The 16,802-nt window shown below is 42.8% G+C and overlaps 1 protein-coding gene and 1 long non-coding RNA gene across 2 annotated transcripts; one reads left to right on the top strand and one right to left on the bottom strand.

Moving 5' to 3' along the window:
• Positions 1 to 283: 283 nt before the first annotated feature.
• Positions 284 to 13,172, bottom strand: LOC115391560 (carbohydrate sulfotransferase 6-like). Its single transcript, XM_030095834.1, has 2 exons — positions 12,977 to 13,172; positions 284 to 3,610 (listed from the first exon to the last, which is right to left on the bottom strand). The coding sequence occupies exon 2, from the start codon at positions 3,574 to 3,576 to the stop codon at positions 2,377 to 2,379; it is 1,200 nt and encodes a 399-aa protein (XP_029951694.1). The 5' UTR covers positions 3,577 to 3,610; positions 12,977 to 13,172; the 3' UTR covers positions 284 to 2,376.
• Positions 13,173 to 14,624: 1,452 nt separating this feature from the next.
• LOC115391563 (uncharacterized) lies at positions 14,625 to 16,658 on the top strand. Its single transcript, XR_003931776.1, has 3 exons — positions 14,625 to 14,744; positions 15,631 to 15,723; positions 16,123 to 16,658. It is a non-coding gene; the product is annotated as an uncharacterized LOC115391563 (long non-coding RNA).
• The last annotated feature ends 144 nt before the right edge of the window (positions 16,659 to 16,802 follow it).

The raw sequence follows: 16,802 nt of genomic DNA, 5'->3' as shown, positions 1-16,802 counted from the left end.
CAGAAAACCCTGGCTGCATTCTGAGCTCTGGCAGCTGCAGAAAACACACAAAGAGCCACAACAGTCCTTCATGTCGCGAGCAGCAGTCAGAGGAGCCTCTGAGGCCTTTCTGATGTTCCAACTGTCGGAAAGGATTCATAGGACATTTAAAACTACCTCAGAAAAGAGGCATGAGATAAACTCTGTAACAAGTACGACACACTCAAGAGCTTTTAGTTTGACACCAGGGTTTTTTATTTTGAAGTAGACACACATGTCACGTGTTTTTTGTTTTTTTTTTTGAACAGTTGAGTTCAACTTTATCACAGTTTATAAATCCACATTCAAAGGAAATGTCTTCACAGCTCATGGTACGAACAGATCGATCAAAATAAATATCAGAACTCCTCACAGTGTCGGAATCTCTGTAATCCCACCGAGAAGACGGAAATCAACACAACTTTACTCCGACATGCTCTGATCCTCCATCACTGTCAAACTGCACAAGTCATTTATAGTGCGTCGTTATTAATTAATCACTCAACACTTAAAATAATGTACAAACATAAATAAGAACAGTGAGCACATTCACGCCCGGCCACATCTTCATATCTGTCAGCGAGAAATGTGTCACCGATTGTGACACACGAGGAAAACTCGCAGCGAGAGATGAGTTTCACAGATGTACGATGTGTTGAAAGCTTCAGTGAACTCCACATTCTCTCCAACTTCACTTCAAGGACACCTTTACACAACATTTCATGACAAAACTAATCGTGCTTGAGTTTCAGAAAAGTTTTGCGTTTACACGAAAACATTTTGAAAAACGATGTAGTTTTGATGTTGGGCAAGTATTGGGTGCTGCTGCTTGTTTTTTTGTAGTGATTCAGAGCATTTTCAAAAAGTTCAGAATTTTTAGAACATTTTTTCCACTGAGTGGATGGACACATCACACCAGGCGATGTACTTTGATGTTAATAAACATGAACTGAATAATTTGTTTCGCTACAATGGTTGAAGACAGTGGTGCTGTGATGTTTATATAATTAGTTATTAATAAATAATATTATCTAAAAAAAAGTGTGAAAATGTAAAATAACAAAACGAAAAAGAACCAACAATTCGCCAAAGGAACTTAGATACCAGGAACAGCATACATATCAGGAAACAACAGTCACGCTGTCGACTAAGTGATAATTATCTGCTAACAGTAAACACCTCGCCAACCTGTCATACTGGTCCGTACCACTTTGGGGAAACAGAGGGAGAGTCATACAGATCACAACCATTGGGATGTGATATGAACTCCAGAGAGAGCCAGTTGTTTTCAGTGACGCTGTCATGTACCGTTTTCACTTGAAAACATACTGGAAATAGGGTCTAAAAAGGAAAGGTGTGTTTTTTAAGACATTTGGATTTCACAGATCTATTTTCAAATAATAGAAAAAACAAAAAACAGTTGCACACATTTTAAAAATCACACTTGATGAAGTTTACACTGACTTAATAGTTTTTGTTGCATCTCTTGCTTTCCAAGTTCAAAGTCTTCATAAATAGCCGAAGTGTTACAACTTTTGGTTTTGTGCTATAAATCATTTCATAAATGAGTCTCCATCATACGTGTGGGAAATTCAATGCTAAAAAATGCCTGTTTGAATGAAATATTTATTTTTCATCAAGACGTCTTAGTTAAAAGAATAAAAATAACAGAAGGCTACAAAGTTACAAGGAGCTGATTTTGACTGTAACTTTGAGTGGTTAGAAAAGCGTTGGAAGCTGTTCTCCTGGTGTGAGGAGAGAAAAAGATGTAATAACTGGACTGATATGTCTGTTTTGCATTGTGCTTTTGCTCAAAGACCGAGTGGCTGCAGCAGGTCAAGACAATAAAATATAATAAACAGCTGTGAACTCTTAAATCTCGTTTTTTTTTTTCTTCTGACTGAAAATGACAGAGAAAATGAGCTCAGCGGAACATTGTAGCCTCTTGATGCTTTTTCAAAATGACTGAGAAGTAAAATCAGTGACATGATGTTTTTCGCTCTAGTTCATTGGCTCCTTTCCTCATAATTTAAGAGTGGAGCAAAATTATAGCATGGGGTTAAAAAAAAAGCACTAAGTATTTTTACTTAGTGGTTAAATTGCTTTGTTTTCAGGATTTGTGTTACATTTAAGGTTCATAAAAACTTCTGAAATGCTTCATCCTGTGAAGGAGTGTTGAGGATCAAGGTAACTTTGCACTCCAAATGTTGTGAAACTTGTTACCATGGCACATTCCCCGCCGGTAGAGCTTCCTCCGTTCATACAGTGCATCGGTCAGTCTGCAGTACCCAGAACAGCCTGAAACCGGCCGGGGAGCAGTTCGTACTTCCTGCGGAGTCTCTGCTGCGCTAACGTCTGCTAATCATCGCCGGGATGCTGCGTCTTGGTCGGTAACCAGCTGAACTGGTACGGCTCCCGGGGCACCAGCAGATCGATGTCCAGCCTCTTCTGCTCCTGCTCGCTGCTCACCGTCCTGTATCCCAGCAGCGACATGGCGCCTTTGCACACTTCCTGGATACGCTTCACCTTCTCGTAAGGCAGCGACGTCCGCCACGCCTGCGAGACGTCAGCGGCGTTTCGCGAGGTGATCTTGAAGGCCTCGCTCTTGGCGCCCTTGCCCTTCCCGTGTGTGACCTTGTAAATCCACTCTGCCAGCTGCGTGGTCATCTCCAGACCCGCGAACTCGTATATGGCGCGTATCTCCTCCAGCGGGTTGCGCGCCAGGTCCTCGTAGCGGATCATTTTGTAGCGGCCCTTCAGAAACGGCGGCGGCTTCAGGACGGCCCTCTCGTTGATGCGGACGTGGCTGCGGCAGATCTCCTGCATCACCTGGTACTGCACCTCGGCGGCCGGGACGCTCCTCTGCTCCAGCAGGATGCTGTTGTCCCTCATGAAGGCTTTGGCCGACGCCTCCCGGGACCGCATCACAGCCCGCGGGTCTCGCACCAGGTGGACGATTCGAATGTCGAGGCCGGGGTCCTGAAAGAGCGAGTAAAGGGACTCCAGCTCGAAGAAGCGCACCTCCTTCAGCACCACGTGGCTGTAGGTGGCGCAGGCCTCCTGCGCCCTCTGCAGGCCCCGAGCGTCGCACTTCTGCATGCAGAGAGTCTGGTTGCTGAGCTGGTTGCGCGGCGTGAGGGGGCACGCCGGCGGCGAGCACAGCGCCCTGCTGTGGCTCCACATGAACAACGTAGACACGTTGTGGTTGTCCGGGAGGTAAGCCTCCATCACCGAGAGGTCGCACTGGAAGACGCTGCGGATCAGGTCCCGCACGGCCATCCGGAGCGACCGGGCGCCGGGCTTCTGCAGCCGCGTCCACACGTGCCACGCCGGTTCCATCAGGTAGAAGACGGACGGGTGCTGGCTGAACGCCTGGCCCAGGAAGGACGAGCCGGACCGCCACGACGACAGCAGCACCACGTGAACCTTCCCGTTGGAGGGGGCGGAGCCGCAGGGGTTGAGCTGGACGTACCAGCCGCAGAAGAGCACCACCGCCGCCCCCTGCAGGATGACCAGGAAGATCATGGTGCTGAGGTTGACTCTGCAGCGGGGCATCATGGCTGACGATCACGGTCGTCCTGCGAGTTTCTTCCTGCAGGAACACAGAAGGAAAAACAGAGAATATGAGTGACAGGCCTGCAGCCGGCGGCGATGGCAGCACTGACCGTTAGGAGCAGACGCCACCACCCTCTCTACGGGAATTTTCCACAAATGGTAAAATTCAAGGTGTCTTGGTCCTGGTCTTAAAAGCAAGGGCAAAGAGCAAGACCAGTGTTTTCCTATAACTTTTAGCACAAGCAACCAGAAAAAAAACACTTTCATCCCTAAATAAAGAATAAAGGGTCAAAAGTGTGTCACAGCAACACTACAGTAATACAGTCATTTCAGAATTATCAGGAAAGACGAGCGAAAACAAACTTTAAACTGAGACGTGATCTCAGTCACTAAGCTAAGTAACTCCACTACTTTTTTTTTTTTTTTTAAAGTAACTATGAACAGCAGTCAAGCACTAATTTCTAAAAGCAGGTTTATGGGGTGACACATGACCAGAGCAGGTTTATATCAATCTAACGACCAGGCAATGTCACCTCTCCCTGAGGGCCCCGAGGCTCTGAAAATTCAAAAGTCAAACGCAAACTTGATAAATAACTTGAAAAAAGGCCACCACTTTAATGAACAATTAGGAATTTTACAATTGATTCTGGCAAACACTGTCGGCTTTAAGTGGGTGTAATATAGATTCTGTTTAGGAGGTGGGGAGGTGGGGAGGAGCAGAGGGGCTTCCTCCTGCACGCTGACGTGATCCCAGAGATGTTAATGTGTTTAGCTGATGGGACAAGTCCTGACAGGAGCGACTCACCTCCAGATCCTCAGGGCAGAAACCTCACATCCCTTCTACCTCACTCGACCTGTCAGGAATCTGTCATCGCATTTACAGGTGACAGCTCTCTCACTGCCACGCACACACCTGCATGCACATGTACACGCAATACTTTACACACTTAACAACCAGCTTATCGGAGACACACCTGCAAATAAATAACAAACTGCATCTTTACTTGAAATGTTGCAGAGCAAACAGGGTCACTCCTGGACTTGCTCTTACACTGGACAGGGACCGTGCTGTGAGTTGTTGCTGCTTTTAGGTTTGAATTCATCGTTCAAGCTGTGACTTCAAACTGGTTTTAAACTGCATTTGAGCTTCAGGTTTTTCTGAGAGTTGTTTGGTTTTGAATCTGGTAATAGACACATTTTTAGAAATCTATAAACTTTGCTTCTAAATAGTTTCGCTGATGTTAAACAGAAGTTTGAGCAAGTTGGCTCCAGCTCAAACGACTAATGATGAAGAACTTGTTCTTGTCAAGGTTTTGACTCCATTCCATTACATTATGCAGATACATTTAAGAGGAGTTCAACTCCTTAAGAAATTTAAAATAAAACAAGAGAAAAGCTTTTTTCCTGAACTGAAAAAAATTATCAGAAACATTGTTAGTTGCAGCTTTAACTTCAGGTCATGCCTTGTGAATATTACAACATCCTGACTTTAATTAGAAAAATCTACTTCGAATTGATCCAGTGATCCATTTTAATGACTCATTTGTGTGTGTGTGTGTGTGTGTGTGTGTGTGTGTGTGTGTGTGTGTGTGTGTGCGCGTGCGTGCGTGTGTGTGTTCAGCACCCTTGGTGGCGAGGCTGTGTGCACACCCAGAGCAATCCCTGCTGGTGGTTTGCAGACTTGGCTTCTCCACTCTTTGTTCAGACTGATCCTCAGGTGTGAACCAAGATTAACATATCTGGTTTTGTTTCCTTGAACAAACCAGGACGTTTTAACAATGTGGGATCGGAGCCAAACAAGACTTCATCCCTGAGCAAATGTTTACACTTTTTTTTAATGGCGTGCTGATGGAGTTGCACCAGACAAATATATCACCAGAATTCCTTTGAAGTCTAAAACCTGCAGTTCGCTCATGACGTGAGTTTCTGCAGTGAAAGTGGAGAATTTGACTTGAATAAATTCACCCCGACTGAGTCCGAAAATCTGGGATTATTTAGTTGTGTGTTTTTTTTTTAATCAGAGTCTTGATCTGGAGGACCTCTGTCCAAAATAAAGTCTGAAACCAGCTCAAAACCAGCTAAATCAAAGACCGCCAAAAGCCCACGTTAAACCAGTCTCTCATATCAAGCCCATGAGCACTTCAAAGTCAAGTCCATCACTTGTTTAAACTTGTCCAAATTATTTCAACACCGCTTCTATAAACTGAGACAAAACTGGTAAAAGGATCAGTCTAGTCAAAAAAATTAAACTTGTGCAAAATGTAAAAAAAAAAAGTACAAACCTAGAATAAAACCAGTTTAAACCACATCTGGAGCTAGTCTAAAATGAGTTTAAAACTAGTACAAACCTGGTGTCAAACCAATTCTAAAATTTGTGCAAAATCAAATCTGAAATTTCTTCAAAATACACTCAGAAATGAATACAAACATAGTTTAAGACTAATTCTAAAAACTTTATGAAAGAGTGATTTATTCATCATGTTCCTCCGACTACATAAAGGCTTTAAACGCAGGAACCTAAAGTATCCATCTTCACACGTTGCTGCCTGTGCTACGCGTGGATGGAAAAAGACAAATGGTATAAAAGCAAATGTGGCGCAGGAGCCCTTCTGAAGCCAAGTATTTATGATGCCGTGGACTCATGGCTATGACGTAAACCTGACCATGTGCAGGCCAAACCACAGCCTATATGAAACATATGGTAGTTCAATGCAGCCACGTCAGACATCAGTGCAGAGAAACCCAGTGACTCTCATTGGTAAAAGATGTCCTTCACATTCAAATATATGAGGAAATGAACATGCTGAAAAAGCACTGCATTTGCATGACTGCATCTGAGTTTAAAAGCCGGTCTAATACCAGTGAAAAACCAAGTCTAAAGTTAGTCAAAAAGTAGTCCACAACCAAGTTTGAAGCTGTTGAAAAAAAAAAACTAGTGTAAATGCAAGTCTGGAAATAACATAACATAGAATCTAAAACTACTGCGTAAAAGTAAGTCTTAAAATTAGTGTAAAATAAATTCAAATTTTTTGTGACGCCAAGCCTGAAGGTAGTCTTAAACTGTTCTAACTAGACCCTGAAATTAGTCCCAAATGAGCGCAAAAATAAGCATAAACTGGCACATACTGGGTGTAATTACTGCAGTATACCATTTGCATGTGAAGCAGCACCAGCTGCAGTCCAAAACAGATCCGCAACCAAAAACCAACACAAGACTCCGTGTTTGAGACGGAGCTTTGAACTAGTTTAGAACGTATTTTACACTTGTGTACCCTGAGCTGTTTGAAACAAGGTTGTAGACATTTAATTGTGAATCAGTATTGTGCTTAATCTTGATCCAGACATGTTTTGATCAATCGTTGGACTGGAAAACCTCTTAGAACTGCAGTTTTGTATGTAAGTGACATAAGAGTGCAGTTATCAGCAATCCCATCATGGAGGAGAAAGACGCCTGCAGAGGCTCATTCTTCACTCTTCCTTCTGGCAACATTATCTGGTTGACGTCCTCCTCCTGGTCACACCTCAGAACAGAAACTAAATGTCAAACAAATGTAACGTAATCTGAAACTGCCTATTACAGCATATCCAGTTGTTCTTATCTGAGAACCACTGCCTCTCACAGGGATTACAGTGGAGTCACGTGTGAGGATGGTTCTGTTTTCAACCTGGAAAATGTCTTTAAAAGTTTTCCAAACTGATATGAAACCAACTTTAAAACACCACTGCATACCCAAGTTTAAGCCGTATCCAGACCTAGTCTAAAACGGAGATATGAGAAGTGTAACATCAAGTCGAAAACTTGTTGAAAACTTGTATAAAACCTCATTTAAAACTTGAGTAAAGCCAAGTGTAAAAGCACTCAAAAACCAGTGTAAAACCAATTCTGAAAACTTGTTCAAAACCAGTTTAAAGGTGCATTAAGGAGTTTTACAACCTTAAAAATACTTATTTTCCACCATAAATATGTTACACATTTTTTAATGATGTGTACAATGTGCCCTGACATATTCATTACAAGTACCTCTAACAGCGCTAAATTGTCACTTGAAAGTCACAGTGCCGGTCCGGCACCAGGATTTTTTTGTGGAGAATTTGAAAGGAATGACGTAATGCACGCTCCAGCTCGTTAAGTTTCGTTTTGTCCGCCATTACTCCGCCAGATGCTTAGTGAGCAACAACTGAGCAGGATCTCCCAGAAAGTAAGAAAAGACTGGCTTCTAGCACTGCCACAGCTCCAGCACAGACTCCACCAGGTAAAAGAAACTTAAATCTTACTTGAGCGCTTCTAAACGAGCGAAGACAGAGTTCGCCTCTTCCGTGCACGCGAGCCACAGGGACGAGTTTTTCACTAAGCTGCATTACGGCCAAGGCCTGCAGGGGGCGCTGTTTCGCATAAAACGTGCAAACTCCTCAATGCACCTTTAAAATCAGGTTTCAAATGCTGTTCAAAACTTAGAGAACACCAAATGCAAAACTACCAAACCAATCGTAAAACAAGTGCAAATCTAGTGACTGTTTCCAACCAGGGCTGCAAAATATACTGCAAATCATTACAGCGATATCCATATGCATGTCAAAAAAGACTGAACTGTGATAAATGATCTTTCCATTCACACTCTGGAAGATTTAAAAGACAAAAAGCCAACAAGCTGCTCCTCTTCTAGGAGGACCCCTAATAAAAACATGGTCCAGTTGCAGCTGGTATAAATTAGTGGCCAGAGAAAGAGGACTGCTAAGAACAAATCCCAAAGCGCACAGACCTGAACATCACCTACATAAAATCACTACTGAAACATTAGACGACATCATCATATTATCACGGGATGTCACACAGCTTATTCATGCATAACTTTGAAAAAAAATGAAGCGCACATCCATCTGCAGAAACACAGAGCGAGTAAAAAGTTATGTAAAGGTTTAAATCATCGATTGAGTAACAAGATGTGACGCAATGACTACAAAAGTCTGTTGATCATAAAGCAATTAAAAAGTGTGTGTGTGTGTGTGTGTGTGTGTGTGTGTGTGTGTGTGTGTGTGTGTGCGTGTATGTGTGTGTTGGGGTTGCCTGAGGATGCTGTGCAGCTGCACAGGCCACTTTGTGGAAGATAAATAAACTTCTGAAACGATCACAGATTTTCAATCTGTCAACATCGAGCAGTCAGAGGCTTTCTTCACATAATTTCCCCAAACGCTCCGCAGACGTTTCACAGCGATGCAGGTGGAAGCAGACATTAAACAAGAGCTACTATTACCACAGAAAACACCCTGAAGGACCATTTGTTACCATCAGTAACACGACTGCTGCATAACGTGGAAATAAGAAGAGTTTTTGCATTAAATGGCAACAAAATGTCATGCTGACATTCTGAAAACGATGTCCTTTTACACGACAAAGACAGAAACACTGAAGAAGATGTAGACGTCGTTTCCATGTTGGGCCATGAGTTGACGCTGCTATTTGTTTTTCTAATGAAACCAGACCATTTTCAAATAATTCCACCGCAAGAGACGTTCTGAAAAAGTTGCATTTTCAGAGGCTCCGAGCACAGCTGTTGTGTAAATGGAGCCGCAAAAAGCAACAAAAGTATTGCAGTTTTCACAAGAAATCGCTGTCGTGTAAACAGGCCCATAGAAAATGAGCCAGTGAGGCACCGGAAGCTGCTGTTTTGAAGGACTTCTGGGCATGGTGCTGGATGCCGAGTGCTGAACATGAAGATTCTGGAGGAGAATTTGAAACCAGTAAGAGGAGTTCCACATATAAGAATACTCACAGAGGAATATGGCAGAAATCATGGAGACCAAAATGTTACTAAAGAGTTCAGAAAACAGGTTGAAGCTGTTAAGGACAACATCTGTGGTTTTGGCTTGGGTGGAATGATGGACAGCAGTTACCAAAGAGAAATGAAAAGCTGTCAGAATGACTCCGCTTTTCTTCTCATCCTCACCGGTTTGCAGGTGTGGCATATTTACATTCTTTGCTTTTCCTTGTGTGATCAGCTGGGTGGGCAGAATATCCCAAGGACTTAAGGCAACGGTAGAAACACAGGTTAGATCCCTCATCTCACCTTGTCAATGTGTCAACGTGTCTTTGGGCAAGACACGGTGAAACTTCAGCTGCTTAAGCTTAACCTTGCATCTTGCACTACATCTCCGGGTGTGACTACGGTATTTAAAGTCTTTAAAAGGCTTTGTGACGGTGGTAGGACTTCACAACATTCAGTTCTGGTGAAGGTTGGTTCCAATCAGGAGACGCTTCTTGTGAAAATCCAAGTGTTTTAAAATGTCAGGACGACATTTGGTCCAGTTTTTTTGTTTTTTTTCAGGTTAGGTTTGCCAACTCCTGGCTGCCAACAATCTGAAAGAAGCCACTAGTTGAGGACTTCAATTATATTTTCCATTAGCACAGTGCATTTTTTCATGAAAATGTTTCAAAAATTGATGAACTGTTTAATATAACTATCTGCACCTTCCTTAACTAAAAGGAAAAGCTCTGCTATTTTTTTTTTGTTGTTGCCAGAGTCCATTCCTGGTACTGATTCCATGTGGGTGTTCTACATATCTGCAAGCTCTGTAAATACAGACCAAATCTGTATAGTTAGCCTTGAGAATAACTGCAATCAAAGGTTATACAAAGTTTATCAAAACTATGGATAATGGCACTTCCGCTAAATTGCTGTGTGCAGATGATACTGTTCTATTGGTGTCAAGGGTATCAGGCTACATTGGGATAAATCTGAGGCGCTACCCTCTACAAGGGACTGCCCAGCGATGTTTTCCAGCTAGATTCAACAGGCCCGGAAAAAAATTATCACACCTTAGAGTAGCGGAGTAAAAATTGATTCCACTTGCCATCTCATATTGTGCAGTATTATAATAATTTCCCACGGTGACCGGATGTGACGTACATTCGGGCCCCTGCAGACTTGGGGTGTTTCACCCCACATAACTTTCTCAGTCTGCTGTGTCCGGCGCCGTGGTAAGTTGTGGAAACGAGATGCTGAATAAATGTAGCACGTTTTCTTTATAGGTAATATTTTCTTTTGTATTTTTAGCAAGTTTCAAACTTCACGTGCGCGACTGTGAGAGTATATGACGACGTGTGTTTTTACCAGAATTAAACGGCGGATCGATGCCAAAGAGATCCAGTGTCCTGGCTGATTCCGTCACAACGCAAGAGAGAGTACAGAGCCGCTACATTGGCACACTCTTGCACTGTAAAACCTGTATGACCTTTCATCCCGACCCTTATTAAATATGTTAGAGACACTGGCATAAAATTTAGAAAAGTACTTCTGGATGGTGAAAAGTTAACATTGTCAAAATGAACTGTGCCCCCTGAAATGAACTATCTACTGGAAATCCTTGGCAGCTCATTTAAATGATTCATTAACCTACTAAAATTACTCCTGGGGCTCCTAATGTTTTGGTCTCAAGCATAAACATCCCCCAGGTATCAGTGTGGTAGCACACTGAGCAGTCAGTCCAGTGAAACATCCGAAGATCGGAGTGCTCACTCAGTTATCTCTCACCTTCAAAGATATGCAGGAAGTTCTCAAGGCTGACGTAGTTTGTTTGAACCTTAATAGGATTTATAAAGCTGCCAGTATGTGACAAAACCCGAAGTTAAAGATTAACGTCACAATATGTATTCATTTGGAAGAAATGGACTGACTCAGGTAACCTTACAATAGATTAACTACGCAGTGTTCACAAATTGTTTCATAATCTACAACCAAAAATCCGACTCTGAAGACAACTTCAGTGACTTATTGTAAACAAATTATAGAGTGAGTCTATGTTTTACCAGTTTAACAGATAAATTACACAAGATTATTCAGTTTCTACATAAAGGTCATGAAGCTGATAAATAAATAAGACAGGAGGAGTATGACGAAGACGAAGAATTTTCAGCCTTTAAGCCTTCCATTGAAAAAGTTTTTTTTTTTTTAATAATGAAGAAGGAACGACTCAATGTCTGCAGAAACTCTCAGATTATGTATGTTCAGCAATCTAATAGTGATCCTTATTGGAATAATGAGGCTGTGTTGATTTTATTGAACCCTCTGCAGACCCTCCAACCTGCTGGATGTGTCAGGTGGATTAGGGAACATTGAAACACTTACAGCGGTAATTTACTAAGATTAACACTGGATAAACATTTTATATTATTTAACAGTCAATTTACCTCAGTACTTGGAGAACAGAATGTGTTGTTTGCTTCTTCTCAACATCTGAACACTCAATACTGGAATCAGACTGAGCAGTAACGAACTGGAATAAGCGTGAACCTCTTCAATGGGCGGACAATACAAATGGGTAAAGTTTCAGCTTAAGAAAGAGTGTTATATAAGCTGCAGGAGACAACAGAGATACATATCTGCTGAAATGGGGCCCATACCTGAACACGTGGTTGGTGACTGACAGAGTTGATGCTTTATCTCCATACATTTTGTCAAATTTTTAATTTCCATATAATTTTGGCCCCTCTATAAACCCCTGACGGATTTATACTGACTCTAACTCAAAGAGGTTGTGGGTTGAGATCAGATTAATTTCAAATTGGTTCAAGGAGATTTCTAGCTGTTCAACTCTGATTTTGGACTGATTTCAGAGTAGTGGCAGCCCTGACTCCAGAAACCGTTTTAAATGGGGAAGTTTGAAGACTTAATCCCTGAAAATATCCCTTAACATTGACAGTGGAAGACACATCTGCAGCTGTTGGACAGATTTCAGACTTATTATAATTAAGATTAAAACATTTTGGAATGGCTTCAGTCCTAAATCTGTTTGAATTTAGTCTGACTTTTCACGGATAAAGATGTCTTTTTCAAGAAAGATCCTTGCACCTTCACATTCAGATATGGACTACAGCTGTTAACCTGAAAAGCACAAGTATTAAAAATTAAATGCCTGTCAGGAGACATTCAAAAGGATCATATTTGCTCCTACCACACTGCTTTAAATTATTTAACTGATGCTGAATACATTGAGTCAACTTCAAGAGCCACATTTGATGATCGAATTAATGAAATCGGGACAGGGAGTGTGATCAGAGGGTGAACTGGTGGGTGATGATGAGGGGGGAAGAGCCCCGCGTTACCCGGTACATGCTGTACGGAGCCGGGTTAACGGGGTGCTGCGGAGCCCGGTGCGCGGACTACCCGCTCCGAAGTGAAGAAGAAGGAAAAAAAATCTGAGTCTGGTTAAAAGTTGAGAAAAAACTTTTTTTTTTTTTTAAGTTAGTTTGGATTTTAAACTGATGGAAAGTGTCTCGTGGGATTGGTTCAGTGTTAATTTACGTGCTGAACCACAAACAGGAGAGAGAGAAAAAAGACGGTCAGCAGCGGAAAGACCCGTTTTAATCTGTATTCCAGCCATTCTGTTAGAGAATAAAGTCTCCCACCTGGAGCTGCCCGGAGCCCGGGACCGGTGCGTGCTGAGTCCTCAGTCCGTCCGCCCGTTCGGTCCCTCCGCCGCGCGGTGCTCGGCTCGGCTCTCCTCCCCCCCGGTGCTCGGACACCAGCTGCCGGGAGAAAGTTCCTGGCAGCGGCCGCTTGTGCACAAAGCGCAGCGTTGAGACGTGGCCAGAGGCTGTGGAGGCTCCCCGGCAGTGGGCTGGGCGACGGCTGGCGCTCCGAGATAGAGAGAGGAGGGTGCTGGGTGGTAGGAGGAGGGGGCGGGACCCCGGCTGGAGGGGGGCAGCGGCCGGACAACCCGCTCACCTCCGGCCAAGAAGCCCAGAGCTCCCCGGAGCACCAGGCACCATACGGATGGACTATCATGAAAAGAACTCCCTCACAAGTCAAAGTACCATCACAAAAGCAGTCTAAATCCGAGACTAACCCAAAACTATCTTTTAATCCAATAACGAGCTTAAAACCAGTCCAGTAGTATTGAAACCTAACCTGGACTGACACCAAGAACCTTTGTCCAAAGTCAAAACAAAGATTACACACATCAGTCTTTTCAAGGTTTGTTGAAGCCCATTTTACCACAGTTGTCAAACTAGTTTTTAACTGGTTTAAAGGCGTATTAATACTGGTTTGATAGAACTTAAAGACCAGTTTTCAAGTACAAAAATGCATCAGAATTGCGTTTTCTTTCCAGAAACGTAAAGTTCTGTCCATTTCCACAGGAACAGCAATTCATGTAGTTTGGACCACCAATTGGTGCTATTTGTTGTTTGTGCAATGAAGCCACACACCCATGCCTAACGCAAACAATTCTGTTCTGAACATCAAAAGTGAGAGTGCACAGACATTCGGATGGACAGACAAATAAGTTGGTTTGCAATTCAGGTGACTCTTACTTCTAAAAGTACGAAGTCCAAGGAGGGAAATAAGACACTGCCCGCCATTATTTTTATTGTCCATCTATTAATTATGTGTGGTTCTGCATCTTTATTTGAAACCATTGCAGCAAAATGGGGCCTAAGATTTAATCTTGAAGTACCTTTAAAATATTCCAGGTTTATTTTGAGGGGCTCCTTTACAAGTTGTGAACTATGACTGCAGTCAAGCCAGCCTACACTTCATGGCAGGCAGTCAAGCCACTGTAATTTTGATAAATTATTGATTTAATAATGATGCTTATTAAAAGTGAATATAAAGAACTATGTTTGAATCACCAATATTGGTACACAAGCGATTTGGAGTCAACAGGTGAAATAACCTGCACAAACACTTTGAAGTGCTTTTTACTGTGTACTTTTCTAGTAATTTTTGCTCTGGGACAACTGACGCAGTAAAAGGCTAAATAAGTGAAATTCATTTACTGTGAGATTAATATTAGCGTGAATTGATAATTGACTTTAGATTTTGAGTGATTTCAGACTAGTCTCAGGCTACTTTTTAATGTTTTTGAAATAGTTTTAAATTGTCTTTTACTCATCTTGGAACAAGTTCTGGAGAGGTTTTATTCAGAATAGTGTCAGATCAGGTTTGGAGAAGACCTAAAAACCTTTTGGAGTCCGGGTGTTGTGGAGCAGCCGGGACTAGAGCCAGTGTCCCGACTGGAGGGGGGCGGCGGCGGCCCGGTGCTGCCAGACAACATGTTCACCACCGGGCGAGATGCCCAGAGCGCCCCAGAGCTGCTGAGTCATGGAGGACGAGGCTGGGTTACCAACAGAGGAGCCCCGGGTCCCCAGGGACCCTGGAAGCACCAGGCTGGAGGTAAATGAATTAACCAACAACACAATAACTCTTCTCATCCTGAACTCTGGTAAACACCTCTGGATGATACATTCAGCATCTTTACTCATGTCAACAATGAGAGTACTATTGTAGCGCTGAAAATAATACTCCATTACATCATTTAAAATGTGGAATTAATAAAAAAGTGTTTTGGTTTCTGTCTGTTAATGTTGGAGCTGCGGGAACTGGTTTACAGGACCTGGGCAGGGACCTGGTTTAGGTCCGGAGCTGGTCTTTAGAACGTGGTGTGAGTGAGTGTATTGTGGACATGGACTGACCTCTGTTTGACGACATTCTGCAGTAAACACTAACAAAACAGAGAACACGGACATTTGTATGGACAGATGACCAAGTTGGACTGTTATTACAGTGACCGTCAACTCTAAAACTACCAAGTCCAGGAGAACATGGACTGGAAGTCACGACACTCTGGAGGCAAACATCGTTTTTGTTCATCTACTGAGCATGTGCAAAAGAACTCTTTACTCTGATCTCGATGCCACACACAGTGGCAGCGTTTCGGCTGTCTACACAGAGACGGGTATATTCAGGCAGTTCCAAATTTACCCGGTATTCTTCCTTGTGCAGTTCAATTAGAGGGCTTGTTAGACGCCTTGTGGAGAAGTTGTGTTCTGACTAATTTCAGAGGCTGAGGCTGGTTTTCCTGGGCAGGAACCATATGATGGGCTTTTTTTAATGTTAACCCGAACACAACAAAACTATAGTTTAGCCTCCTCCCACTGTCTCTGTGAATGAAATGATCACAGAGATTCATTCAGAGAGTAAAATAATACACTGTGAAAAGAAATAGGATGCATCTGGTTCCTGTGTGTCACACTCATATCCTGTCCTCTGGCCCTCGGAGGCCCAACAGCCCAAACCAAAACCGACCCGTCTGGATGGAGACAAAGAGGATGAAGATTTGACCTCAGGACACTCTGCAGACTTCACGGCTCTGGTATTGGTTTTACGGCTATTTCTGATTTCATCACGGCATTCTTTGGGAGAAAAGAACAAAACAAAAAAACTTTGCTGACTAGTTTTGGTGGGTTTCATTAGTAGTTCTGGGCTAGTTTTAGGCCTGCTTTGGAACATCATTATTTTGTAACTGTTTGAGTTCTAGACTAGAGTAGATTGTTTTTGCTTTTTTGTCAGTCAGGTTGAGACTTGTGTGACTACATTTAATAATGGTTTTATACCAGTTCGGAAATGGTTTTCGATCAGTTTAAAATTTCTCTGGGACCAATTTTGAAGTAGTTTGTTGTTTTTACCATTTTCCAACTAGTTTTGAAGGTATTCAGACAACTTTCATATAGAGTATTTCTGGTTAACTTTGGTTTGTCCACCTTTTTTTCAGCCCTCACCGTGTCAAGGAGTAGACTTCATTTCCAGCTTCATGTATTAAACTCAAGTATTTTTCATAGTTTACCGGGCTTTGAAGCACGTGAACAGGTGTACCTAATGACCTAGTGTGTACACTTCAAAATAACATTAGTGGGTTTTTGTGTTGCTGTTGGCCATTTTGACATTTTGAACTGCAACCAAGCTGAAGATGAAGCTTATATGAAAAAAAAAAATCCTTATGAATCCTTGTAAAAAAGTCTGTAGGCATCACTGACCCATTTATTAAAATGTGTTTCATATGTGTGGAAAACAGTTGTGGGGCTGTGTGCAGAACCAGCAGCTGTGGTTGTTGAGCTCACAGGGTGCGACTCCTTCACCAAACTGTCTGGCTCCAGTTCTAATGGGCCAACAGACAGAAGGACACACAACAAACCCACTGACTAACAAACATCCCCGGGGACGGTGAGTCAGGAGGAGGAGGAGGAGGAGGAGGAGCAGCCAAACTCCTGCAGACTGCCTCTCCTGCCTGGAAGCCCAGAGGAAAAATAAAGCCGATTATGAAGGCCGGAGGTGTTGATTGTGTGTGTGTGTGTGTTTTTTAATCAAGCTGTGACTTTATAGCCTTGATTCCATGAATCACCCAAACAGTAAAATAAATACTCTACGATTACTGCTGACACACTAGAGGTCCAA

Source organism: Salarias fasciatus, chromosome 7 (assembly GCF_902148845.1).
Source record: "Salarias fasciatus chromosome 7, fSalaFa1.1, whole genome shotgun sequence".
In the NCBI taxonomy this organism is placed as follows: Eukaryota; Metazoa; Chordata; class Actinopteri; order Blenniiformes; family Blenniidae; genus Salarias; species Salarias fasciatus.
Note: the sequence above shows the minus strand (reverse complement) of the source record. Positions and strands in the feature narration are given on the sequence as shown.

Excerpts from the sequence above, each read along its gene's own strand:
- LOC115391560 (XM_030095834.1), bottom strand. The coding sequence starts at position 3,576 with ATGATGCCCCGCTGCAGAGTCAACCTCAGCACCATGATCTTCCTGGTC.